General features: G+C 45.7%; 3 protein-coding genes across 6 annotated transcripts; 1 reads left to right on the forward strand and 2 right to left on the reverse strand.

Annotated features, from left to right (window-relative positions):
• Positions 1-652: 652 nt before the first annotated feature.
• LOC135394962 (uncharacterized) lies at positions 653-5252 on the reverse strand. The gene is made up of 5 exons (XM_064626080.1): positions 5043-5252; positions 2876-4213; positions 2527-2700; positions 1601-1806; positions 653-1003 (listed from the first exon to the last, which is right to left on the reverse strand). The coding sequence occupies exons 1-5, from the start codon at positions 5119-5121 to the stop codon at positions 734-736; spliced, it is 2067 nt and encodes a 688-aa protein (XP_064482150.1). The 5' UTR covers positions 5122-5252; the 3' UTR covers positions 653-733.
• A 1052-nt stretch (positions 5253-6304) lies between these two features.
• On the forward strand, positions 6305-8140 carry LOC135394966 (THAP domain-containing protein 3-like). Its single transcript, XM_064626086.1, has 2 exons — positions 6305-6682; positions 7073-8140. Exons 1-2 carry the CDS (start codon positions 6618-6620, stop codon positions 7890-7892), a joined length of 885 nt encoding a protein of 294 aa, XP_064482156.1. The 5' UTR covers positions 6305-6617; the 3' UTR covers positions 7893-8140.
• An 836-nt stretch (positions 8141-8976) lies between these two features.
• Positions 8977-25645, reverse strand: LOC135394964 (cyclin-I-like). Of its 4 annotated transcripts, none has more exons than XM_064626083.1 (8): positions 25426-25645; positions 14884-15034; positions 14644-14778; positions 13983-14057; positions 13760-13900; positions 12333-12563; positions 12091-12219; positions 8977-11173 (listed from the first exon to the last, which is right to left on the reverse strand). In XM_064626083.1, exons 1-8 carry the CDS (start codon positions 25431-25433, stop codon positions 11057-11059), a joined length of 987 nt encoding a protein of 328 aa, XP_064482153.1. In that variant the 5' UTR covers positions 25434-25645; the 3' UTR covers positions 8977-11056. The 4 variants fall into 4 exon arrangements, with proteins under 4 accessions (XP_064482153.1, XP_064482154.1, XP_064482155.1 ...); XM_064626084.1 differs by lacking the exon at positions 25426-25645 and adding an exon at positions 16703-16866; XM_064626085.1 differs by lacking the exon at positions 25426-25645 and adding an exon at positions 15929-16056.
• Between the last annotated feature and the right edge of the window lie 753 nt (positions 25646-26398).

Raw genomic sequence — 26398 nt, forward strand, 5'->3', positions numbered from 1 at the left:
TTGCTTTGCACTTTAGAGAGTGCAAAATTGTCAGTTATGTTCATAAGGTGCACGATATACTCGGTACTTCGATTGTTTGCGAATGTGCGAAGAGTGAACGTTTCGCGTGAGTTCCAAAAGCAGTAATTAGTAGTAAAAAAAAAAAATTGGTGGCAGAAAGACATAATTTTATTTTAAAGTGTCCCACTACTACTTTGTGAGCAATATAAAGCTGTCGACAGCGGACGGAGTAGAGGCGCAACTTGCATGGGACATCTGATTGGCCGATTTGTGGCCAAGTGGCGCGTAATTTGAAACGAGAGATGTGCACTATTTTATTTATTTATTTTCAACACAAACGTTTTTGCTTTCCAAAGAGGGAAAGTCGACTAGCGGTCGACCGCAGTGACAGACCAACACTACTTCTTTTACTTTCCTGCGAAAATGATATGCAGGGGCGGCAGAGCATAGGCTTGAGCAGTAGGAACAACCTGCGGCGTAGTCTGGTGGGTTTCGGGGGTTCAATACCTTTCGTAGTACACTTGGAAGAAGGAAAACGAATGTAAAATCCCCTCCCTCCATGTAAAGTTCCTGTACAATCACTTTTCTTGCTACGCTACTGGATATACAACCATGCATGATGTAATAGGTCAAAGGTATACAACAGCTGATGTAACCACTTGGAATTGCGCCGTTTATTAGCACCATGTGTTCTCACAGACACCACATCGGGTTGGAACTCCATTCCACGCATTCAGAACCTAGTGCTCTCTCCTTTGTCATCCTTGTCTTGCGTTGCGTCTGTCTTTGTTAGGCCAGGCTTCGGAGCTGCCAAGCGAGTCTTTAGCCGGCCCTCTGGTTTATTGGCGCTCGGTTCCTCTAGTACAGGAGGCAGGGACATTCTCTGTCGCGATATGGCAGTAACGCTGTATCGTGAAGGTACAGCGGGCATCGAAGCACTTCTGGAGAAAACGTTGGGGGCGTATGTGTGCAGACGACTTTGACGGAGCGCCAGCAGGTCCTTCTGCGAGAAGACAGGTCAAAGGCGGATCAATTAAGTCAATAATCCACTGACTTCAGCAAGGTGTTATACTGTATGTTCCGGATTAGCACGAACGGCATGCGGATGTTGCGTAAAACCTGGCTCAACATCACCGGTCAACGGTAACTTAGTATCATGGAACGTTCAGGCGCCCTGCGCTTCAGGAATGGCCAGACAAACGTTCTCAAGATCAAGCAGGGCATGGTCGCTACTCAACCGACGTTACGTATTCCTTACGACTCATTGACATCACAGCCACGCTTTTACCGGTCGTATCGTCTGGTGCGCGACTGACACAAACAAGAGTCACCGCTACTTTACACGCCTCCTGTTGTCAGAGTATACAGTGGCGTCACTATAGGGTACGCGTCACCCGGTGCGAGAACTCTGTGCGTCACTCCCCCCCCCCCCCCACACACACACAATAATGTATCCGTTCCCATACCAGTTGATAGATGACGTCCTTTACGTTGTTTTACACGTCATCGCGCCGAAGAGAGGGAGTGGAGGCGGCGGTGCTGGTGCGGATCGCACACCCCTAGTGACGTACACAGGTCTTAAAAGCAGACGAGCACAAACCTGGAAGCTGTCCTCGTCAAATTTTTCATCGTCGGGACACGAAATTATGGGACCCGTGCTGGATGTAGGCCACGACTCGCTCGACGCAGAGATGACGTCTGCCATCCACGTCCTGGTGACGGCAGCAAGGCTCAAAGCGCCGAACACAGTCGGAGCAGACGACGGTAGCTTCGTCTGCGATCGTCCGCTCGGTCCGTCTGCAACAGCTGCAATGGTGGGGTGACGCCTGCTATGAATGGCCGCACGTACATCGTGGAACGTGCAGATGCTGCCCTTCTATAAAGCCAGCAGCGACTACGTTTCGCAATACTAGAAGGATCTAGTACACGCAGTAGAAGAAAACAAGTACAATGATGACAAAAGCTTGTCAAACTGCATTGGCAACGTGGTATCGCTACCGTCGAATAATGCACGTTCATCACATGATCAACCGCTGTAGTGGTCCCAACGAGAAGGGGCGGTGGCCGACAAGTTTAAAAATACATATTCTAATCGACATTTCAGCTCTTAGTGTAATCGCGTGCCTGCTGAAATAAGTGTCGGTAAAAAAGTGTTGGTAAAATAAAAAGTGTCGGTAAAATATCACGATGCTTATGGTCCCTGTAGCCAGAGGAAAGTTCACTTTCGGTTTCACAGCCTCTGCAGGGCACACGTACGTGCGGAGTTCGCATTGTTTCGAGCTTTACCGACACAATACCTTGCCAGATAAATTAGACAGATGTGTTAGATAGTTGATAACGCGGGGACAGTAATATTATTGTCTCCATGTTTTACCAATGTACTGCTGTAATCGTGCGATAAGCCTATTTCTGTCAAGCTAGCACGCTTTGTTCCTCCTATAGTTCCTACGTGCTACAAGGACCAGCTCCGTCGTGCAAGTACAGGTACTAATTTGTAATGCGGTAGTCACTGAACAATGTACTTACTCTGTCCTTCTCTTCCCGTGTCCTTCTCTCTCGACAGAAAAATGCTTCGCGAAGCCTTGATCAGTGCTACTGTCACAGCAAGAGCAGCTAAAGGGTATGCCCAGTACCGGAAAGTCAGCGACGATCCGTAGCTTGCTATACCATAAGCGCCGACGGGAGCTCCTATGATGCGACCTAGCAGAAAGGAAGGGTTATCTTGACTGTCAGAGAGAGTGGATTCACAATACACATGAATGGAAACATTGCATAGAATCTCAGGACCTTCGAGAGCTTCGAATATCCTGTAACTACCTGGTAAACCACCGGTGTCTTTACCAATGGGCACCCATTCAAGACGCTTAAAACTCACCTGAAATTACATGAAGGGAGCTCCAGGCAGCCACGTTGAATATTCTACGACGCCGACCCTTTCCTGGATCACTTTCACAAAATCTAGACAAGGCTAGCATAAGATTTGCGTTGGTGAGTGGTTCCAGCACGGCAACCCCGACGCAGACGAACACAGAATTGCCGACGTAATATCCTACGAACCGAGTACAATAGACCGCAGACGCCAAAACTAAGGCGGACCACCCTTCTCCTAACATTCGCAGACGACTGCTTGACAGACAGAACAGTACAGTGCCGAGGGACCCTAGGCTCACGCTCAAAGCCATCCAGATTACACCTGACGACAGCTCTTCCATGTACCAGAATAAAAAGGCGTCCATAAATCCCCATGTTGCTCCAAGTACTATGACTGCAAAAAACATGGGTGCTACGCGGAATACTTCTTCAAGATGGCCGGCGGTCCGTCTGAAGGCACGCCAGGACAGTGGTTCATAGTCCAGAGTGACGTTCATGACAACGACTACACAGAGGCCTGCTAGCATCAGACCATCGTACAGGTAAAACAATGAGTGAAGGCTTTCAGTCTTTTCCACCAGCAGTGCCGCAAACAGAGGCCATACTGTAGCACCGAAGAAGGACCAAATTCTCTGAAGTCCAATCTCGCTGTTGTTAAGCCTAGCAGCTGTAACTACTGCAGATTCGATAAGTATGATGACTAACGATGAACAAGCCGTTGCCAGAGCAACAAGAATGAGCGTGTGCAGTAGACGGCCTATGTCTTTCTCGCAGCTTGCCTTGTCGACTGGCGAGAATATGTCGCACGTTGTATCCGCTTCGAAGTTGAGTTCGTTGTAAAGAGTTTCGTTATAAACGAAGCTTAGGCTAGGCGAGCTATGTAAGTGTTGTTCGAGTGTCAAATCGTTTCCAACGATATCCAAAGAAAAGTGATCTTTGGGGAGTGGAAGAGACATGGCTGAACTGTTGGACAAGACTGGCGTCTTGTCGCAGTTCTCGAAGTTGAGGTGAAGTATAGAACGGCTGTAGGTGACGTTGCATCTCTCTGGTGGCGCGACGAGTTTAAGCGTGAAGTTGGTGTCGGTGGTGGCGATGTGGAAACGAAGTAGTAGAGGCGAAGGTTTTGGTGAAAGGAGGAGGAGGAGATTGTTGAAGAACAGAGACAGTAACAAGAGGACGCAGACGACTAGTTTGATCCGAGATGGTCGAGTGAGGCAGCTTGATACGATGGAGGCAATGAAGGCTGCGATTGGTTGAATAGCGTAGAGGACCGACACGGACTGGATATCGAAGCCGAAGGATTTGAAGATGACGCCGAAGAACGGCACTAAGGTGTATTGACCTGTGAACGGAAAGAACAGATACATTGGCCTGCCCGAAAGGAACGGTGCTCATATACCACTCATACTATCTGTTGAATCGGTGTTTCGTGGAAACATTCGTACCAGAGGCGTCGGAAGTCCCTCACGGTAGGGGGAGCCTAACCCGACCCTAACCTCACCTCACCTACCCTAACCTACCTTACCCTGCCCTAGCCTAGCCTAGCCTCACCTAACCTAACCTAACCTAACCTAACCTAACCTAACCTAGACGAGCCGCCGCGCCCAGAACATCAACGCTAGCCCTTCCGTACGCAAAAGCGATAGCGTACGATGCATAAAAACTCTCTACTATCGCTGCCCACTTGCACTATCGCTTACGCACGCAACGGCAATGATTGAATTGGATATGAAAGAAAAATATGGAGAGGTTAGTCCCGACCAAGTCAGGACTGGCTACTCCAAAACGCGTTTGTGTGTGGAACAATAGAGCACATGCTTCACTGAGACTCTCTATTACTTCGAGTTGGCGCGCTACAAACGTCACGCGACGGCACGTGAAAACCGTGTCAAAGAAACGACACGATTGGCCATCGCGCGGGAGCTCGTGACGAATCACAGCGAAGCCATCCATTTATCGCGCGATGTGGAATAACAAAAATTGAGCATCCAGTCCCTGAAGGAGCCACCGATAAAAAAAAAAAAAATCGGAGGCACAACTCTTTTTTTTTTCCTTCCTCCAGCGTAGGACGAAGCCGTATCATCACGGAAGATAAAAATTAGAAACCTACTTCACATATATAAGTGCAAACCTAGCCGCACGAAAGCAGATCGAAGTACTCAGTATCTTACCACCGTACACGAAGAAGAGTACCGCCTTAACGGGCAGTACTTGAAGGCGCGTCAAGTCATTGACTACATCTCTCCACATTGCACTCTATGCATATACACAGTCACCGTAAAACAACGACGCGGTCGCATCAGAGCGATCATGTCAAAGTCTGATGCCGCTACTCGAGTGGGCAGATAGCACGATGCCATGGCACGCCCGATAGGAAAGTGATACGAAGTTAGCGCGCTTCTGCATTCCCAAGCAGCACAATGTACCGAAAGTCGAGTGCAATATAGGGGTGGACGGTATGTGTCTTATCAATGTTTTTTAGTTTCACGAGTCTGTTCAAGGTCTTCCACCTACCCGTCCACCCCTATTGCACCCGACTTTTAGTACATTTTGCTGCTTGGGTTGCTGCTTTTGTTGACGCGATATAACTTCGATATAGCGTCGCGCACGATTGCGGATTGCACCAAAATACATGGCGTGTCCAATAAGCTATAGCGAAATTATGCTTCCTTTGAAAATATTACTGTGGTAAGGCCACAATTATACTATCTAATTTCATCATTCGACTGCGAAGCCTTGTGCAAACATGCCTTTTTTCAGGCCCGGCGTCTATGGGGGGCAGGGGGGCAATTCCCCCACAATCCTGAGCCCGCATAAAGGGGCGCCAAAAAGGCACAGTTTGGGTAGCAAGAATTCTGGAGGTGGGGGGGGGGGGCTCAAATTTCCTACGTAAACAACGAGATTTGGCCGAGGCAGACCAACAATTAGGGACGACACAGACAAGTAAGCCTCAAACGCCCAGAAATTAACGAATGAAAACAACTCAGGGAAAAGAGGTGCTGACGCCAGGAAACGAACCTGGGTCTTCTGATTTCCAGTCAGATATGCTGGTACAGATATCAGAAGACCCAGGTTCGATTCCTGGCGTCAGCACCTCTTTTCCCTGAGTTGTTTCCATTCCTCAACTCCCCCGGAGGATAAAAGTAACGCCAGTGCTGGCCTTCCTTAATATGTTGTATTGCGAACTGTGGGGTGGGACAAGCGCAATGCTTGCCCACATCACGCTCCCAAAATAGAACTGCCCTCTCCCTAAAAACGAAGAGCAGGCATGGACAATCTGCTTTCTAGAACACACACACATTGTTGCCTACAAAACATACAGGCATTAAAACCCAAGCAAGCTGGTGTAACAATGTCAATGGTATCACTTGTTTGAGCTTAGTGTGGTGGTAGGGACAGGAACGCAAAATAACACAATGTAAACAACAAGAATTGGCAGAGGCAGATCACAATTAGGGACGTAAGCAGCAAACAGTAACACGTAATCACGGAAACACAAGCAGACAGGATTACTTGTGTTTCGTGTTCCTGTGCGCTACCACCACCTGAAGCTCAAGGAAAGGACCAAACAAACTAAACCGTAGCAGACGACACATAGAAAACGAAACCATTTCACACGCACACGTAGATACAAATAGAACACCAAACGCGCTCCCAGCGCCATCTAAGCGACTCTCAAGCAAATGGCGGACGTCCATGACGGAGATGGGCATAAAATGTGAAGCAAATTGATATCGAAAGCGAAGATGCCTTCCTCATGCGTTGCCTGCAAGAGCCGCTATCGCAACGGCAGCACTGTGACTTTTCACAAGTGAGCTCGGCTTGCTTATTCCTTATTCTCACCTTTCATTTCGCGTGATGATCATGATATCAGGATGCTGCATTCGATGTCTTTACGTCTGATACGTGTTTTGGCCACAGTTTTGTCATTATTATTCCAGTTTTACGTCTGATAGTGGTGAGATTGGGATGTTAGAGGAAGCGGAGTGCAAAGCAGAAAAACAATAAATCAAAATCGTAAAGTGAAAATAGGAACAACTTGGCTGAAAGTGGGGCTGAAGTAATATATTTTTTTTCCTGTCATCATCATGAAATATTTACCAGCGTTTCTGTATCATTATCCTCTTGAAATATACCGGCGTAACAAATTTAAGTTGATCAGTTAGTACAAAATTACATATGTCTCGTTCACACACTTCAGGTTCCCGGCAAACGACACCGAACAGTTCCGAAGATGGTTGGACTTTGTTGGCCGTGGAACTTGGCGTCCGAGCGGTTTCAGTAAGATCTGCTCTCTGCACTTCGAAGAAAAATGTTTCAAGTACAACAACGACCGACGATACCTCGTGCCTGGTTCGGTACCGACAATAACCGACTTGCCACAGCATCTCCAGAAAAAGAAAAAAGGCACAAACTCCAAAAAGACCCGCGCAACCTCGCATCACGAGACGGAACCTCCAGCGCCACCCGTCGCACTGCCCGATGTCCCTATCGAGTTTGACGAGGTGGAAGACGTAGAATTTTTCTACGAGGACGACTGCACAGACGAGGAGGAGGAAGATGACTTAGATGCCTACAATGAAACCTTACTACAAAATGCTTTGCTATCCATACCATCCAGTTCATCGTCAGTGGAGAAACAGGCACCCAAGGCAGGAAGCGTACCAACAACAAGCACCCCAATTGTGATGAGGCTATCAGTAGCACCTCAAGCGCCAACGGGGCAACAAAATGCAGGAAATGTGCCGCAGGCACCCGGCTCGACGCAAGCTCCGCCACTCAACAGTGAAGACAGTTCGCATGCAGTAATGATGACGGCGGAGCAGCTCAAACAGGCGCTGACTGCCGAACGTGCCAAAAGTGTGAAGTTTCGGCAGAAGCTGAAGAATGCGAAGGAAATCCTGCAGAACCAGCAGAAAAGGATACTTTGTCTCGAAGAAGTCATCAACAACTTGAGATACAGACTAATACACAGTTCTACTAGGCATGCGTTTTCAAAGGATGACGTCGAAAGTGATTGATCGCCGGATGGCTTAAGGAAAGCTAAATGATGCATTATGTTGCTGGGTTTAGCCTATGAATTGTAAATAAGAGAGTACAAGTAATGAGTAATGAGTTTTCTACGTGCTATGTTACTGTGCCTAGCTTAGAATCTTGCACTGCAATTTGAGAGTACTTTTTGTACAAGAGTTACATTCATATTGTACAGTCACCATACTTTTTCTTTAAATTTATGTAAATACATTGTTACTAAAAAGTGTATGCCAGACATTGTTCCTCCTCATAGGTTTGCGATTTATGGTTCTCAAAAACAAATTTATGCTGCAAAATATGCAGTAATCTGTATTGCAGCATGTGCACCAGCAGTGCCAACAGATAAAAGTCAGCAGCAGTGCACAAGCACTATCTAACCACATGACAAGCAAACAATGTCATTTTGTACTAAACCAATCAGTGGGACTAACGAAACAGTGTGGGGTTCATGGCCCATGTCGGAACCCCTCCCACCTACATGCAGGAGATGTTCATGGAACTGCATACATATCAAGAAGAGAGTCATAAAAGCAGTACTTGTAACAAATCAATACCCTGGTCACACGGGGAGTCCCAACACTCATTTAAGCTAACGGACATTAACCATGCGCGTTAGTGCCACCCAGTGTGTAAGGTGTCAACGATCTAATGTTCCTTGAGAGGTTGACACGTTATACACTAGGTGGCACTAACACAATGTCCAATGGCCGTTGGTTTAAATGACCATTTAGGCTCCCCGTGTAACCCGGGTACAAGCCCGTTTTTGCTGTTGACTAGAGTTTAAGTTCTACCCAATTCACAGTTTGACTAGAAGCTATGAGACAAAACCTGTAGACTCCTAGTGTGCAGTACTTGGAACTTTTTATCAACTGCAGTCTTCTAGACTCAACTCTGAAAGACCTTTTTATCCTCAAAGTGTAGGTTAAAGAAGAGCACAAAACTACCTAGACACATAACACACCAAGCACAGCTGTGCAGAACATCGGCATGCCAAGTCGGCACCGATGAATATCGTCGATGCAACGTTTGTGCAACGTTGGTGCATAGCATAGGAAAGACTCAACAAAGATATAAAATGCAAACTTTTTTTTTTAATGCCACTGAGAATGTGACCCATCATGTCACTTTCACATTTTCTCTCTCTCTCTCTCTCTCTACCACTGGCTACACAGTTTCACCGAGGGAGTAAAAAAAAAAATCTCTAAAAACATTACACCCGCACGCTTGGTTCCTTCTAAGCACACAGACTTGTATGTGGGCCCCATTTGACGTGCGCGTGGGTGAAGGATGAAAATGGACATCATTTACAATGTTTTTTTGTCTTTTTCTCTTATGACATTTTTTTTTACATTTTTACATATTTTACATTCTTTTTACACTAACAAAAGTATGTGTGTTTCTTTATACACATTTGTGGGAAAGAGACAAGCCAGAAACGGACACCTGCTAAAACGTTCTTCCCCCCCCCCCCAAGAGGCCTTTCTTAAAACAGAAAGAATTCTCGTAACAAAAGTTCTATACAAGTCTTTCGAGACATGTCGAGCAAACTAAAACATCTGTACAGCGACGGAAGAATTTTAAGTTAAATATTAAAACCGATATCTCGCTAAAAACTCAACGTTTGTCAGAACAGAGGTACAGCAGGACATTCTTGACACACACAAAAACCGGGGAAGGTCGGACAAAGAAACAATGAACTTTTTTCTTTTTTTTTGGATGTGCATGAAAGATTTAAGTGAAAAACACACAAACACACTCTGTTGCACAAATCGCAAGTCCTGCAGGTACTTTAAAAGAACTAAAACTTATTAAAAAAAACTGGACGGGAACAGTGACGGAAAGACAGGACAGGACGTGGGGGTCTCCTAACTGGTTTGGGCAAATTTAAGGGGAAAACCTTGCTCCCTAGACAGGGGAGGGGGGATTAAACCCCTGAAAATTTGGTAGTGCATTTGGGAGAGGGAAACGTGGGCAAAATCCTCCTCCCCCCATACAAAGTCCCCATAAAACCCCCTCCCGAAATACTTTACTGGCTACACCGGTGTCCCCTGCATTACTGAACTAAACATGTCCCGCAGGAAAATTTCAATTTCATAATTTCAAATAACTCTCTTGTAAGCACTTTACGTTCTACACTCTAAAAACCGCAAACTTCACTGCGTAGCACGCTGTGTGCTAACCATTGCCAAGAATGATATGGTTATCGCTTCCGATTCGAAGAGAGGTGGGCGTACGCCTTTTTGTGGCAATTTGGATATATGAAAATTGTCACAAAAAAAGGCGTACGCCCCCATCTCTCTTCGAATCGGATGCGATAACCATATCATTCTTGGCAATGGTTAGCACACAGCGTGCTACGCGGTGAAGTTCTGTTTTTAGAGTGTAGTGTAGTCACAAGTTCAAGCTGTGTGGATTGCAGAGACTTCACAAATGCCGATAACAAATCACACCAATCAAGTCAACAGAAAGTGAAAAGTGGGTTCCGTAAATTAAGGAAGGCACCACCTGCAGACACGAAAATCTTGGGAGAGCGAACTATCTCTTCGTAAAAGACTCTCCTTGCAGGGGCTTTGAGGCACACATTAACAAAGACAGAAGCAACAAAAAAAATATCTTATCTGTCCTAGGTGTTTCTACGCCTTGCATTATTTTAAAAAAATGTCTCCGGTTGAATTTCTGCAATGAACTGTTAGGTCAACAATGCAAAACCCATTTAGCATCCTCATTAAACTTGACATGTGCCACAATTTTTAAGAGCAAATTTTCGCAAAATACCCCCCCCCCCCCAGGTTCTCCAGAAAACTTTCGTCCCAAACCACGTTTCCCTGACTACTATTATTACCAGAAGAGGAGCACAAAAGGACTATAAACAATGTAAAAAAGAAACGATACAAAATATCCTGCCTTACAGTCGAGCCTCCATCACATCAAGGAACTACGGCTTAGATCCCGGTGTGTTGTTGCTCCCGTAAAAAAAAAAAAAAAAAGAAAAAAAAAAGAGTTTAGTTTTGCTCTGTAAAATGATAAGACATTGTTTTCTACTCTCGCAAATAAAAAGACTAGCTTGCTTCTTTGTGGGTGAGTTGGAGTGTGGTGGTTCATGTGTGCCCCTTTCACACTTTTCTTTTCTGGTTTCTTTTTTTTTTCTTTTTCACATTGCACGTATGGGAAAGTCTGACTCAAGGTGCATTCCGCTGCATCCCGCTCCTTCATCTCCGTACAGCTTCTTGATGCTGTCGTAGATTTCCTCGATGTCCATGTTCTCCATCTGCAAGCAAAGAAGATGAAGGATCTGTGTCACTGAATTTAGAAACAGTCTAGTTTCACAAATCCGATTTTTTCATTTACAGTAGACGACCGATTCGCGGTGACCGGAAAAAATTTCCAAATATTACGGCAGTCTGAAACATCTGACTATCACTAAACTTTATTTCACCTCAGCTGCACTAGAGAAGTCTCTAATTGCGCCCTGCCGCATGCGTGTGATGACATCCGCTTGCATTTGCACGAGCTCAACATGTCCGCCGTACACATTTGACAGTGACAGCATGCCCAAAGGTAGCTGAAAGCCGCGGTGTGCGTTCGCTGCTGCCGCTGCGCCACCCAGCGGTACGGTTCGGAAGTTTCAGAGAAGCCCCGCGTAGGATTCCGATTACCAAACCAATCCAAGCGCACGATCCAAAATGGCTGTTTCGAAGTTGCCGCCTGGTGCCAAAAACAGTCGTATCGGTGCATGTCCGCAAGCGTTTTTAGTCTGGAAGGAAAATCGAGCCTCCGGACTTTGACCTGACCGGGAAAAATGTTGGCGAGAATGTATTAATCCTATGGCGAAGGTGACGGTTCCCCGTTGGAGTCGGAAGTATCGAACAAGTCCGTATAAATAGTCGTTCGAAAGATCAGTCGACTACTGTAAATCCGACAAAATCTTTGAAGGTCCACCGCAGCACCAAATGAGTTCCAGGTGTGAGAAGGTTGGTAGTGTGAAAGCAGGCCCTCTCATATAGTTCAATTTGAGTGAAAAAAAATAAAAAATGAAAAAAGGGCAAACATGTCCATCCCAATACAAATGCTGACAAGTATTCCCAAAGGAAACGTAAGTAGCTGCAGTGCTACTATGTTCACCACAAAGCATAACAGTACAGCAACAAATAAAAGAAACATTATAGCACGTGTAACGCTGCTCACCTTCCGTTTCGACGGCTTGGGAGTGTGATTGGACTCGGAATGGCGGTGCTTCCTCGACGCCACCGGTCGTAGAACGGTGAACGTCCTTGCCAGGTCTTCGCGGCAACGAATGACGTCCGCGTTCTCTACCTGTCGGGAGAAGACCGTAATCAAGTTAAGGTCAGATAAGAGCCATCCGTCTCTGAACCAATAATAGCACCGGCTCTAAGCACCGAACGAAGAGAAGCAGGTCGTGTCCGCACCTGTGCCAGCCGCTGAAGAGCAACCGTGATGACAAACCAGTTGCGCGTCCACGTCTCCAGCTCCAAGCTGACCAAAGCAAGGGCAACGACAGAGGGTCGACTGGTCAGAAGCTCCGGTTGGCACAGGCAGATGTGCAGCTTGGTCTCCATCAGTGGTCCCAGCGCTTCCAGCTGTGCTGCCGACTGGTCGGGCAGCAACAGGGAGCGGTTCAGCACCAGCAGCGCGTGAAACTGCATCAACAGACGGAGCTGAGTTTCCTCGGAACCACGACCTACTAGAAGCCTGAAGTTTTAGGGAAATATTTTTTTTCTAAATTCGGGGGGGTTAAAATTGGGTAAATAAACGTGCGCGCTAAATTCGTGCGAATTCGGGTGAAAAAACTTCCATTACGCGAAAAACGGGGAGAATTCGGGCTCAGTTATTCAATAGTAACAGTAGCGGTTTGGTACAAACGGTGATGTAACTGCATTTTTCTGCCAAACAAGTAAGTTGGTGCATTCGTAGACATCCCAGAGGGGGCAATTTGCCTGGTAAAAATCGGGTTTCACCCTAAAGAGGCAACCTTCAATTCGGGGTGCAAATTCGGGGAATAATCGGGTAAAACCCCAAAACTTCAGGCTAAACTTTCGGGTTTTATTTTTGGCCAAATTCGGGGGGTTAAATATCGGGCGATATTTTTCGTTCGAAAATTCTGGTTTATTCGGGTTAAATCCTGTCACGGCATATTCTGTCGTCGGGAATTCGGGTGCATTCCGGTGATTTTTTTTTGTTTAATAAAAAGTTGTCTTAACGTGGAACTAATGTTTAGCGATGTTATCAAACTTGATTTTAATGCACGCTTACGAATGTGCCACGCGACCCGGATGTTTTTGGGTAGATTCGGGTTAAACCCGAATTTTACGGATTGCGTTCGGGGGGGTAAATATCGGGCGGATACTGGTTTAACCCTAAAAAGTCGGGCCCTAATTATAGCGACCGTGTCATACGGACCCGTTCCCAGCGCCGCATTAGGAGGCTAGTGGTGGCGTTACTCATCGACACGGTTATTGCTTCCTCAATTTCTACAGCACTCTGTACTTTAGCTTGCCTTAGTATTTCCCACGATGTCCCACTGGATGTGGGACATCCAGTTCTGGATGTCCCACGAGAGATGCTTCCTGTTAAAGTTGATCATCGTGATCATTCTACGCGTTTTCCTAGGAACTGTCGCTGTCGTCTGCTACGGTAACCGTGCGTCCGCTTCTGCGCGTTCAAAATTCAAAAATTTCCATCTTCCAATCACGACGCAGATGAGTAGCGCCCCCTAGCAGATCGCGCGGACGGGTTCCTCCGGAGTTTGCCGACTATGACATGGTCGCTATAATCTGGTAGGCCGTTCTCTAAACGGAGACTTTATGAACACAAGGTTGCCAGACCGTTCACTTACGCCGTGGAGGAAGTCGAGTGCTGTGGTTCGGCACAAGTTCCAGTTGAGTTTCTTGAGAATGATGGCTTCCATGCGCATAATCTCAGACACGCTGAAGTTGCAGTTGCTGTCGGTGATCAGATCTTTTATGTGAGGAACCATCTACAAATCAACGTCGTCAACGGGTTAGCTACGGCCCGTCGTCAGGGAGGGAGTGGGGGACCTGAACGAGAATCTTACTCACGTCATCTTCCTCAACAATCTTCGACGCAAGGTAGAAGCACGAAATGGCGATGCACTTCAGGTACTTGGGACGTGCCTACAGCAAGTTGGAAAAATGAGTACGGACATATAAATATATATAAAATACTATACATATACACATATATAAAAATACTGTACAAGAGACTGTTTCAGTCACAATACCATAAAATGAGACTTATGAGGAATGCCATGCTCGGATTAGTGCTTGTGGACAACCCTCAACCATATATAAACATATGTAATTATATAACATACTATACATATAATACACATATATAAAATACAGTACAAGAGACTGTTTCAGACGCAATCCCGCCATGCTCTGACTAGTATTTTTTGACAGCCCTCAGCATTGTGTCAGCGCATTTTCGGTGGTACTGCTTGCAACACACTTGTACGGACGCCTCAGATTGTGACTCATATCATAAATACACACCGATTTGTCACTATACTAGCCACTGAGCCACCGGGACATTGCATGACGACCCTCAAGACCAAAAAGTAGTGTTACTGTGCAAATCAGACAAGCCTTTTGCAAGTTGTACACACGAAACGCTAAGACTCACTTAGACATCCCTTAAACAACAGATAGCGGGGTTATTGGAATCAAAATCTTAGATAAGACCGACAAGGCCACTCACTCTAACTAAGCGCAGAAAGTCGTCAAGAAGGGTGACTGCCAGGAAGAGGGTCTCAGGATTGAACTTCAAGCAGCGGTTCATGACGGTTAACCACTTCACGGCTTGATTCCTCTGCGCGGAGAGGATCTCGTCTCCCTGCAATATCAACATTCGTAGCGTGGTTGAGTTTTCTTGATGAATTTTTAACGAGACAATTTGGCACAAAGTATATTCTGAGTCGCGGAGTTTAAGATGTTCTACCTGTGCAGAGTACTTGCAGGGGCGCCAGTGCTGCTGTTCCTTGCGGAGGTACTGCTGAACAAGCGTCACAGCCTCGTCGGCTGTCAGACCCTTCTGCATTACCATGGCAACTGCACCACCTCCACTGGGCCTCCGCCTCTGGTACCTCAAACTGCGCGTAAAAACGTGACTTGTCTCAATTATGCAAAACTAAGATATCTTATACATAGAAAATCTTGTCCTTAGTTCAAGGTTGTGCAAAAGCTTCTATACAATTTTTTAAATATAAATTTTCAGTACAAGTGATAGGGCTACACGGAAACTTTTTGCGTACAGGGAAGATTTGTTGTTCTTGCACAATTAACTGTGATGCAGTTCCGAAATGGTGGCCCCAGGTTCGATTCCTGGTGTCAGCACCTCTTTTCTGTGAGCTGTTTAAATTCCCAACATGACACATTCAAAAGATAGTCATGAAAACATTTTGTGTGCATGTTACTTCAACACAAGTTCCAGCATCAAAATTCATCACAGCAATCACCTGAGCACACAGCAGGTGTTCACCGCCTCTGTTAGTTATGTGAGGGAGGTGGATCCCAGAATGTTCTAGAACTCTACAGGTATGTACCTTTCATGCTGCTGTGCCACATAAATATGTACCGTCCCACAAAGCACTCGTAAACTACCGACCTTACAGCAGCCACATAGCATCCGTCCCTTTCATAACTCAAATTGAAACATTCATGAATCGCCGGAAGCTCCCGGTAATAACCAATAAGAATCCTGCTTTTCGTGGTCGTCGCTATCCTACAAGCTAGCTCACTTCCGATACGCAATACGCACTTTCTGCGTACGATCACGCACTATTCTGGAAGAAAGGTGCATGATGCAACACCCCGAATACGCCTGACAGATTACACCAGCTCGCAAGATATTGTGTACTCGGATACCATCTGCCAAACGTCGTCTGCAACGCACTTTATGGTTAGCAGATCATCTGCTTTACCAAATACGCTGCACCCACATCTGAACAGTTCTCGCGACAAAGGATGACGAAACGCAATTATACCGTAGGCAACTCAAGGTTGTGCAAGTTGTTGTGAAGGTCACAGTGCCATCTCGGAACCCTATAGCAACAGCAATGTATCATTACATCAGGCACTGCACCACAGAGCACTCCAAGCTACACAGTATCAGAGCGGTCGCTGCAGTTGTTTTGGAAGCGTATACCACCCGGGGGTCAGCTTTTCGGCGAATGGGAACTTGCCCCGACAACCGTTTGGGTGTACGCCACACCCACTCCCAGTTCAAACCGAGTATATGCGAGGCAACAAACAAAGCACTAGTATTATACACAAGCAACGCTATCGTGTTTCAAACGCACGAAAAGGGGGCGAACGACCTATCAGTTACTGTGCTGAGAAAAAAAGGAAAAGCAAGAGAAAAACAAGGGTGCGATAACGACCTGTCAATCGGATGATGAGCTCAAAGCCCTTTGATATCGCCACAGAAAAGGAAACCAGAACGAAACTTAATACAATTATGAAATGAGATCTAAAACTACATCATTTGGGGAACATAAAGACATTTAACACATTCACAATTCTTTTCTCACGTATTGTCTTCGCAAAGGTCACAGAGGACAATTCCCTGTGAGCAAAAAATACAACATCCCTGGCTCATCAAACGATTGGAGCTCGTAGAAACGTAATCGAAATGTTCGGAGTGAACGTATAAGAATAGTAGAGAGAGATAGAGCGGTAGGAGAAGGCTGTAGGAAAGCGATACCCGAACAAAAGACAATTCCATTTCGTCGCGAAGCAAAGCAAATCAGAAAATTTACCTCGGACGGTCGTCGAGCAATGAATGTCGTATTCTCCAGCATATGTTCGGTGAGAGGTTTCTGCTGAACTATGTTTAAATTAAAGTAAAAGCTACGAACAAGCAGAACATAATTTGATGATGTACAGCTGCTCAACCGAAAGATGTCAGATGACTGCCTGTTGGTAAACAGCTGGGAAGAGAGATTCACGCGATGTATACATGCGCGATGAGTGAATTCAAAATTTTTTGATTTATCGAAACTATACTAAACCAGATCGCTAAAGTGAATACTGTATAATATATCCAGAAGTACAAACGAAATGTTATTTAAGATAAACGCAACGAATAGTTCGAAAGCGTCGGGAACTACTTTTCGCGGCGCAAGAGAGTCGCTGCAGCAGCGCAGTGGGGGATGTTGGCGTCAGAATGACGTCAGAAGCCAAATCGGCATTTGAAATCGCAGGTAGTCGATGCGGTCATGGAGTAGGTGATCGCAAGGACTTACCTTTTACGGCGTCCCCGTTCGAAAAAAAGGGTAGTACATGCGAAAAAACGTTATGTACGCGTCTGCGTCTGAATTCGAACGGAGAAGATTGCGTGCAGACGACACGAAGTCACCCCTATTTCTGCGAAGTTAAAAATGTCGGGGGAAGCGCTCGTTGTAGAGGTAGAGCTTCAAAGAGCGTCACCTGGGTAATAGGAACAATACGGACTCGAATCCAGTTTGTTGTCGCCCTCCACCCACTTAACAATGCGTAAAAAACGGTGCGCGATTGTTGTAACAGGGTTGAATACGCTCGAAACCGTTAAAACTGACCAGGTGTTCAGCTCTATACGTGGGGAGCTGGAAACGGCGATTCCTCAACGGCGGATAATGCGAGCGTGGAAGTTTTGTGCTACAATTCTGCCCTAGGTGGATTAAAATATCGAAAGCTTAAGTCTCAAATTCATTAAAATATTATTTGTTTTCTGCATCTGTAGTGTTTTGAGGGAGTTAATTGCATTATCCACGACAAAAAAAAAAAAAAAAAAAAAGCATTCACCAGGGCTTTATTATGCAGCTCAAACGGGTTCATCCCAGGCATTTTTAGTGTTTTTTATTTTGTTTCGGGAATCCGTCGACAGCCTTCCCTGTAAGTATAAGCTACAAATTCGCAGCGAACAACGCAACGACATGAGAAATTTCGCTGTCTACTCGTATTTCAGGCTCGTGCACAGTATGGTAAACTTACGCGTAGGCCACAGCAAGGCTCACGGATTCAGGGCAACCTCGCTGCGGAAGGAAACAAATATGCATAGGCCAAAGATAAGCATCAGTGTTTGCTCAGTGGAGCTGACGTTCCTACAGCTGCAGCACGTACCATACGTTACACTCAGGCATGACGCTGCTCTAGCCGGTTTCTTCGTAAACGAAGAGTGCTGTCTAGATTGTAGCTTTACGTAACGAGAGACCCGTATGATCATGAGCGACGTGGTAGACCTGCAGATTAATTTTCTCCCCCTTGAGGGTCATTTCCCACGAACACGGCGTGTCTTAGCGACTTGAACCACATCGCACTGAGCAGGGCTGCTGGCTTCCTCTTCTAGTATATTTACAATCTAGAAGACTGCGGAAGCTGTAATTGCACCCCAAATAAGTCATCTATACCGCACTCAATCAACAGATAAGATTCTGAGTCACGGACGCTGCCATTGGTTCCGGTAGGTACTGTAGCTTCACGGAGGCGCTATCAACGGTCTACGCTCTTAAAAAAAAAAGGGTGTACTTTAACTCCTTTCCTTCCCACATATATAACACCCTTTTGGAGAGTGCAATTACGCTCAAAGGGGTGTCTCCTCACTCCCTCAAGGGAGTAGCATAACACCTTCTCCCTGCCGGGGAGTAATATTACTGATGAAAGATGAAAGTCACTGTGCCCAGATTCGAGAGCTACTATATGTGCCCAGATTCTAGAGCTAACTGTTGTCTTTTTTTCCTCGTTCGAGTGAAAATAGGTGCGGTGTCGGTTCCTTACTAAAAGCGATAAAAAAAAAAAACAGCGCGAGGGGACAACGAAAAGGACAAAGGACGAGACAAACACAGCAGTGTTGTCCCATCGCACTGGATTTTTTTATAATTTTTTTTTATCGCTTTTAGTATGGATCACGAACCCGCTCGAATTTTAACTTGATATCGGTTCCTTCGTTTTCCACGAAGTGGCCATCATTGGATTACGCAGCACGGCAACACTGTACCTGCGCGAATGGGTCGGCGGCGAAAAATTGTTCGGCACCCGTGTTTCCACTCTTACCTCTCTGAATCTCTGTTGTACTGTGCTGTATAGCGACGATAGTAATTTACTTTTTTTTTTCGTTGGTGTAGCGCGGTTTCCGGCATTGTGGAATGTTTGAAACGAAATGTCCCAACAACCTCCATTTTTCTGTTCAACCACAGTACAAGAAAATGAGAAACTCGTTCTCGCAACCGGATGAGTGTTGTTTGCAGACGTGCCTGTCATCACGTGCCTGTCACGTGCCTCATCGATCGTTCGAACGATCGGAGAAAAAAATGCTGCACATCGTAGTTTGTGCATAACATCCACTGTATACCTGCCGTGAACTTTTGTTCCTTCCGCATGTGACAAATTATGCCACAAATAAGAAAGCAATCAAACCGCGAAACAGGAGCGTGGAGAGGAGGTCGCAGAATTGAGTTCTCTCCCAAGGCCACCGCGCTGACGTCACTCTGCATGCAGCCGATAAGTAGTATACCACGCCGGTCGCTTGGTCGCAGTGTTACATTCCCGAAATAAAACAGTGGTCGAAGGTTCGGGATCAGGTTATTCAGACACTGATGGAAAGAAACAGCGGTCAGCTACTTCCCTGAGAGTCAGGAAACAGCGCAGGATTGGTATTACGGTATGACTAATGAAAGTAGTAGTACTTCCACACTCTAAGAAAAAAAGGAGTACTTTTACTCCTTTTGGGGAGTATTTGCATTGCCACAAAAAAATAGTCCCTTTCGGGAGTAAATGCACGGGAGTAAATGAATGTCACAGAGTGAAGACCGCATTTCACGCGTTGTCGTAAGAGTCCCAAGTACATAATTGGTGCGCATGCATGAAAATACTTTGAAGCAAACCGTCAACCGTGATATATCGAGTGATATAAAATCTTGCGCCATACATAGGGCACAATTTGCGAAGAAAGATGCGCTAACTGTTTCTTACTCTGTGTGGCTGGAAAATTGCTACGTTGTCTGAGTTATACAGCCTTATGCCCTTCAAATTGGCCAAGGGCACATATTTACGGAGACTGTTGCATTCAGGAGACCATTCGTGAAGTTTAGTGACAATTTGCAGTCCTGGGGAGTAAATGTCGGGACTAAATGTTGGGTTAGGGGAGTAAAATGGGGAGTAATTGCAGACTAGGGGAGTAGAAGCTGCAATTACTCCCCGTTTTACTCCTTTTTTTTCTTAGAGTGCATCGACGTACCGTGGGAGCCAGACTTTTTCAAATTTCCAAAGTCGTTTTTTATGATTCCCGCTTCGTTTTCAAGCGAGATATTTCACAACTGTACTCAGTTGTGTGTAAACGATTGTGGAAATACCACAAGCTTGAAATCCATTTGGGTTGCGAAGATCTCCCTTCGGTGGGGGGCGGGGACTCCTTGGGACGTCGGCACTCGCGCCAGAGCGGATTTTGTCTCCGTTCCGGTCGCTCGTGTGAGCCCCGGCACTAAATAAAACGGAGAGTGCGAAAAGTACGTCAACAAAAACCGTATAAATACAACCTTCACCCACATTGCAGTTGACATTAAAACCCACAGGAGAGAAACGATCCCCGCGAAATGACAACATCCGAATCGCTTTACCATTCAGAGGCTAATCTTCAAGAGAGAGAGAGTGAGAAAAAAAAAACAACAAAAAACTGTAAAGTGACGAAAGCAGCAGATATCCTTGAACCAGACTCTTCCGCCTCCACGGCTCGTCTCACGCGAAGAAAGTTTTTAATCTACGAGAATCCGCGTGACACGGATTCGTGCTGTACAACGCCGCTTGAATACATTATACGAGAAGAAAGCAATGTACAGGAGCTGCTCAGACGAGCCGGAATTCGTGCTCTGCTTCTTTTTTTTTTCTCCTGGCTGTTTGTCTGCTGCCCAGCGTTGCTAGACAGAGTGACGCAAGTACGACGCGAAAAAAAAAAAAAAAAAGGAAACTGAGAACCAAACGAGTTTGTTTTGGTTGGGATTGGTGTCGGTTTTGTTGTTAGTTCAGCTGGTCATAATAGTTTTGTTCCTCGTCAGAGGTTCGCGTGGCCAGAAGGACAGATGAAGGGTGATTGCGTGGAATAAGCCGGGGATTAGGACAGGCTGGAGTTGCTGGAGCGTCCTTCTTGTTATCTTGGAAGCCTGCCTTAAGAGCGTGAGTTTGGAACAATAAAGGTTTCAAGACGCATTACAGTTCATGTCACGTCCTTTCTCAAGTCAGTGTCATGCCCTTCTTCGTGAGAGCATGAGATTCGGTGGATAAGAGCTGCATTTGTATACACTCCAGAGTTGGTATCGTGTCCTTTCTCCTGCCCCGTGCGAAATCCTGAGATTAGGACAACGAGTGCGTCGAACATAACATTGTATAGATGCACGTGGGATGGAGCAAGTGTATTTAGAAAAGCCTGAGAGTATATGTCAGTAAAGTCGCAAGGACATGTCATGTTAGCGTCATGTCCATGGAACAGCCTTTGGTGTCCTATCCCATAAAAGGATTGAGCTCAGCAGTATTAGGACACAGTAGAGTTGGTGTCACATCCTTTAACCTGCATTTACTGTCCGGTCCTGTGCAGCCTGTGACAGGGGCAATAAAACCGCGAGGACACGCTAGAATGAGGTCCACATCATTTTTACAATTCTTATAAAACAAACCACCGCGACAGTTGCACCATAATTAATTGTAATTAATAGGCTACTATTAAGTGCCATGGGTCAAACACAAAGAACTGCAGGCGAACGCACCAAATTCTCTTATTCGTTCTATTTTTAGCCAAAGACACATTTTTGTTTTGTTGCCTGCCGGTAATTAACTGCGCCCATATTTCCTGGCAGCTAAAAATGACAACGGGTCCACACATGCTAAAAAAAATGCTGACGACGACAACAACAACGATAAGGAAGGTATAGGATAGGAGGATTTACCTTGTTCAGGTCCACTCGTGTACTGTAATTCCACGCGTATTAGCCGCGGCTTATGCGCGTTTTTTTTTCTAACGGGCGCTTTGCGGCTTATCCACCAGTGCGGCTTATCTGATCACTATTTTTCCTTGGTATTTTCCCCATACACCGGCTTCACCGAAAGAACCAACAGCCTGTCTCTAGGACAGCACCGCCCTGGCAATGCACGAACAGTACACGTAACAGGAGCGCGTCCACACTCGAGTAGATTGACCTTCCTGGTGTCTTCTGGAAGACCACTGACCCAGCGATCCATGAAAAACACGCAACAAGGGCACAATCCGATCTGGGTACGACACTAGAACTGAAATCCTTCTTGTAGTACACCATGCCGACTCCGGGGTTATGGACCACAGGGTTTATGGCCCTCTGTATGGTCTCCTTTGCCGCACAAGTCAGTCGCGTCGTATTGCCCGCGGCTTATATCTGCCAGAAAATTTTCGAAACATTCCTAAAAACGGGTCCTGCGGCTTATACACGTGCAATTACGCTAGATAAAATGTGCACTCTCCCAAGCAGCAAAATGCACTGAAAGTCGAGTGCAATAGGGGTGGACGGGTAGATGAAAGGCCTTGAACAGATTCATGAAACTACAGAACATTGATAAGACACATACCGTCCACCCCTAATGCACTCGACTTCCAGTACATTGTGCTGCTTGGGCTAGGACAGTTCTTTTTTTTTTTTTTTTCGTACAAAGCGATCAGGAAGCCTTTGTGTTTTTGCGCAACGAGACTAGATAACAGTCTCAAAAATTATTACGTAGATTGCGGTGCTACCCTTTGTGCGAGAAAAGGAAGTTGCGTGTGGTTAGCATGAACCGTGTGCTCGTCCGCTTGAAATAGAGTTTTCAGTTCCTCGACAACGCTTTCGTTCCTTCCTGCGTGTTAGCTTTATTTATTTATTTATTAATTTATTTCCGCGTTAGCGCCGGCAAGCAATTGTGGCTATGAGGGGCGTATAGCCAGGAGAGATGGAGAGATATGGAGAGATGGAGAGAGGATAGACAGCATAAAGGATCGAGTGAGCGACAGGGGGGTTTTAGCATGCATCGTGTGCCGACATTCGTCTGCAAAGTCATCGGAAAATCCAGGGAAAACCTCAGACATCAGAACTGGTGCCAGGTTTCGAACCCGTGATATTGCTTTCACATTCACGAACCCCCGGGGTATCCAGTGCATGGGTTACAGGTGTGTGTACGCATCACGCCACGGAAGGTTTTTCCGCGGGCAACGAGGAAAATAAACAGACAGCAAAACTGTCGTCTGCTACGAACTTCTGCGTTCGGTGTCTGTTCTGCCAGGGTCGGACACGCGCATTTGTTTCAGCGCTAATGACGCTATAAATAGGCATCGAAACACGCATTTTCGTGTATCGCCGCTGGAGATGAAACTCCCTGTTCCTCACTTCAAAATAAAGTTATTCTGCCGTCTGCTACAAAACGAAAACATGTATATAGCAAAATACATATACTAAATCATCTTCTACCAAATCTTACGGTTGTCTCAGAAGACGCATTTGTTAGTTTACCGCATTATCTAGCTCACTTGACAGAAGTGTCCATTGCAGTATATTGTATGGGCCATATGAACACTGTGTTTTGCGTTGATGGCTGTTGAAGGCCGATCAGCGGTTATGATCTTTTAAGTGCAGCTTATTGTTTTTCACCGTGGCATTATTTTTTACCATCAGAGAATTTTAGGGGAACCTCAATCGTTTGTATGTGGGTCCTCGTTCTGTGAAAGAGTGCGTAATGATCTGTAAAATGCCTACCCAATCAGGAGTGTAGGAAAGTGTGTTTGTTGTATTTGTTGTTGTATGTGTTGCTTGTTGCTTGATTGGCTGCGAAATTTGATGTGTCCATTGGAAACACTCGGGATATGGGGAGAAAAACTAAACCGCTCGGAAGCTCCGACGCCTCATTGTTATGTTAAAGTGTAAATGTAATTTTTTATTCCATCCACTGTCGTCGTTTGGACCCGTTCCTTCGCAATTAAGGTATCCTCGCCAAGTCGGACCATGCGTTCATCATCAGGGCCAGATGTATCTCCATTAACAAGGAACTCTTCCAAGGAAGAATGGACCTGATATTTCCCGGAAAGAAATCTATATTCTAGTAACAACGGACGGCAGTAACAATGGCCACTAGCTAGCAAGCAGATGGCTGCGCCTCTCGCGCGAACTCGAGAAACCTCATCAAATCAAAATCAAACCCGCCGTAAAACCAACTCTGGGTAGGTAAACCTCGCACGAAGCGTGCAAAGAGCTGTCAGCATTGTCTCGAAACACCTTGCTGGATGAACGAAAGCCGAAGCGAAGTTGTCGCGCGCAACTTTTGCGTTATTAAAGAGCAAACGGCTTCGAAAAATTCCGAAAAAACTGACAGACGTGTATTTAGCAAATAGAGGACATGGGAATTACCACAGCTGTGTCAATAATGCTTTAGCATCCCCAGTGCAAGGACAATGTGGGGGAATGATGACTCGACCTAAATAAAAGCACAAACAGCCGTTTATCTAGACTCGGAGAGCCTTGCAGGATGAAGGACATGACACACACGCTCTTTCGTTAGTGTGTTCATCTTTCGTGGTGACGTCTGCGTGACGTCACGAGGTTTGCTGCAGCGAGTATGTTTCAGATATACTGAACACCCAGGTCTGATGTTACCACGGATTTCTGCATGATCCTCTGAATATTACTTCATTGTTCTCAGAAGCGTATATTTTTCGTATTTTGTTCATTGTCCTCAATGAAACGTTTAGTAATCCTATAAACTTCTATCTGTGCCCTTCATTATAAGATTCACGTTTTGTTTCGAGATCTATGGGATCGTAGGAAACAGTGCTTTCAAAACCGTACGTATGAGCGCTTTTCGACAGTTCCTGCAAAACAGAATAAAAAAATTATCAAATTTTTATATTCCCTTCTGTAATCTCTTGACTCACATTTCCGACCTTGAGTAGTCACCCTTATCGCCGTTGCTAACGGTTACACGACCGTCATCCGACAACATGTGCTCAAGTGCAGGCAAATATCTTGACATGAAAAATTTGGTCTCTACAACGTTCTTTTTTGTGAGTTTTTTTTTTTACATTATTCACACTTTTGGGAAGAAAACGGTAAAGTGTGCTTTACTCTGCTTTCAGTATTGTGCAAGCACACATGAACACTTTCATCTAAATTTTTGCAAAGCTCCAAATTCCCAGGAATAGTGTGAGCCGCGAATTCAAGGAATTCAAGGACTCAAGAGAGTGAGCTTACAAAAATCATAATTTTCGACTCAAAGCAGCGTTCGAAGCAACTCACTTCCGACTTGTCAAGGGAGCCATATACGTACGGGACGAAAAAATCCACCACTCGAGCCCACGCATTCAAAACGATCAGGGACAAAATAAAAGATATTCCGATATTCCGTGTTACTTAAAAAGAGGACCTGGTTCGAAACCCTACCCCATTACCAGAAATATTGAAGACAACGCTTGTTTCTCAACCATGCACGCCAAATACGAGCAACGAACTAAAAACGGACTTACCTGGTCATTGGTCGTCTGCTTCTTTCGCTGTTTCTCGTCTCGTCTGCTAACTCCTTTCGCAAAAGCGTCGTCTGCCACAAAAACCACCGGCCCCAACAATCCCCATTCTAATTGGCGAGCGTTCTGTTGGTTCTATCGCCAATGAATGGGACTTTGTGTGCAAGGAAGACTTGCACAGGCGTGTTTTTTGCTAGAACCTTCGCGGGCGATGACGAACGGCGCGCCGATGCGCAGCGGTCAGACTGGAAAGAGTGAGAGGTTGTGAAAGATGAAAATAGCAGACGCACGCCTCGACATGCGACGCGCAGAAGGCATGCAGAAGATGCCCGTGTGATCGGGAAGATTTTAACCACTGTGATTTTGACATTCCATTGTGCTGCCTTTTCTTTGTGTCTTTTTTCTTCGCTGAACCCCTTGTACGCGAGGTGATCGGGGAGTTTGTGCACATCGGAAGTACCCTACGGAAACGATACGACTAAGGTAGCCATCAAATTAAAGATCACCAACATGGTGTCAGCCACTTCGAACTAATCAGGCGGTTCACTTATCATGCATTCGGAATCCTTATCGTGAACACCTTGTTGTCGACTGAAACTTAGAAAGCTGGCAAGATTATGTTCCGAATCGGTTTTTGTCTCTTCCGGCGTGTCGCTAGCGCTTTTTTTTTCTTTTTGTTTTGTTTCTGAAGCCTGCAGGAATGGAATACGTTACTTTTTGTTATGTTGTTTCCGAATAAGCTTCTAAATAGCTAATGTGGTCAGAACTTCTGTACGTCTCAGAACAAGATGATCCATGATGTTTTAAACGGGGCACGCTGACGCACAAATGCTAATAAAATAATTATCAAATGCCTGGATGCACATCCACATTTCATAAACAGAGCATTTCATCATCATTTCATTTTCATCAAGTTTCAACGATTTCATTAACGTGACAGCTGGTGTTCGTACTGCTTTCAAGCTCTAATCCTGGT

The sequence above is a fragment of the Ornithodoros turicata genome, chromosome 5 (genome assembly GCF_037126465.1).
Source record: "Ornithodoros turicata isolate Travis chromosome 5, ASM3712646v1, whole genome shotgun sequence".
NCBI classification, from domain to species: domain Eukaryota; kingdom Metazoa; phylum Arthropoda; class Arachnida; order Ixodida; family Argasidae; genus Ornithodoros; species Ornithodoros turicata.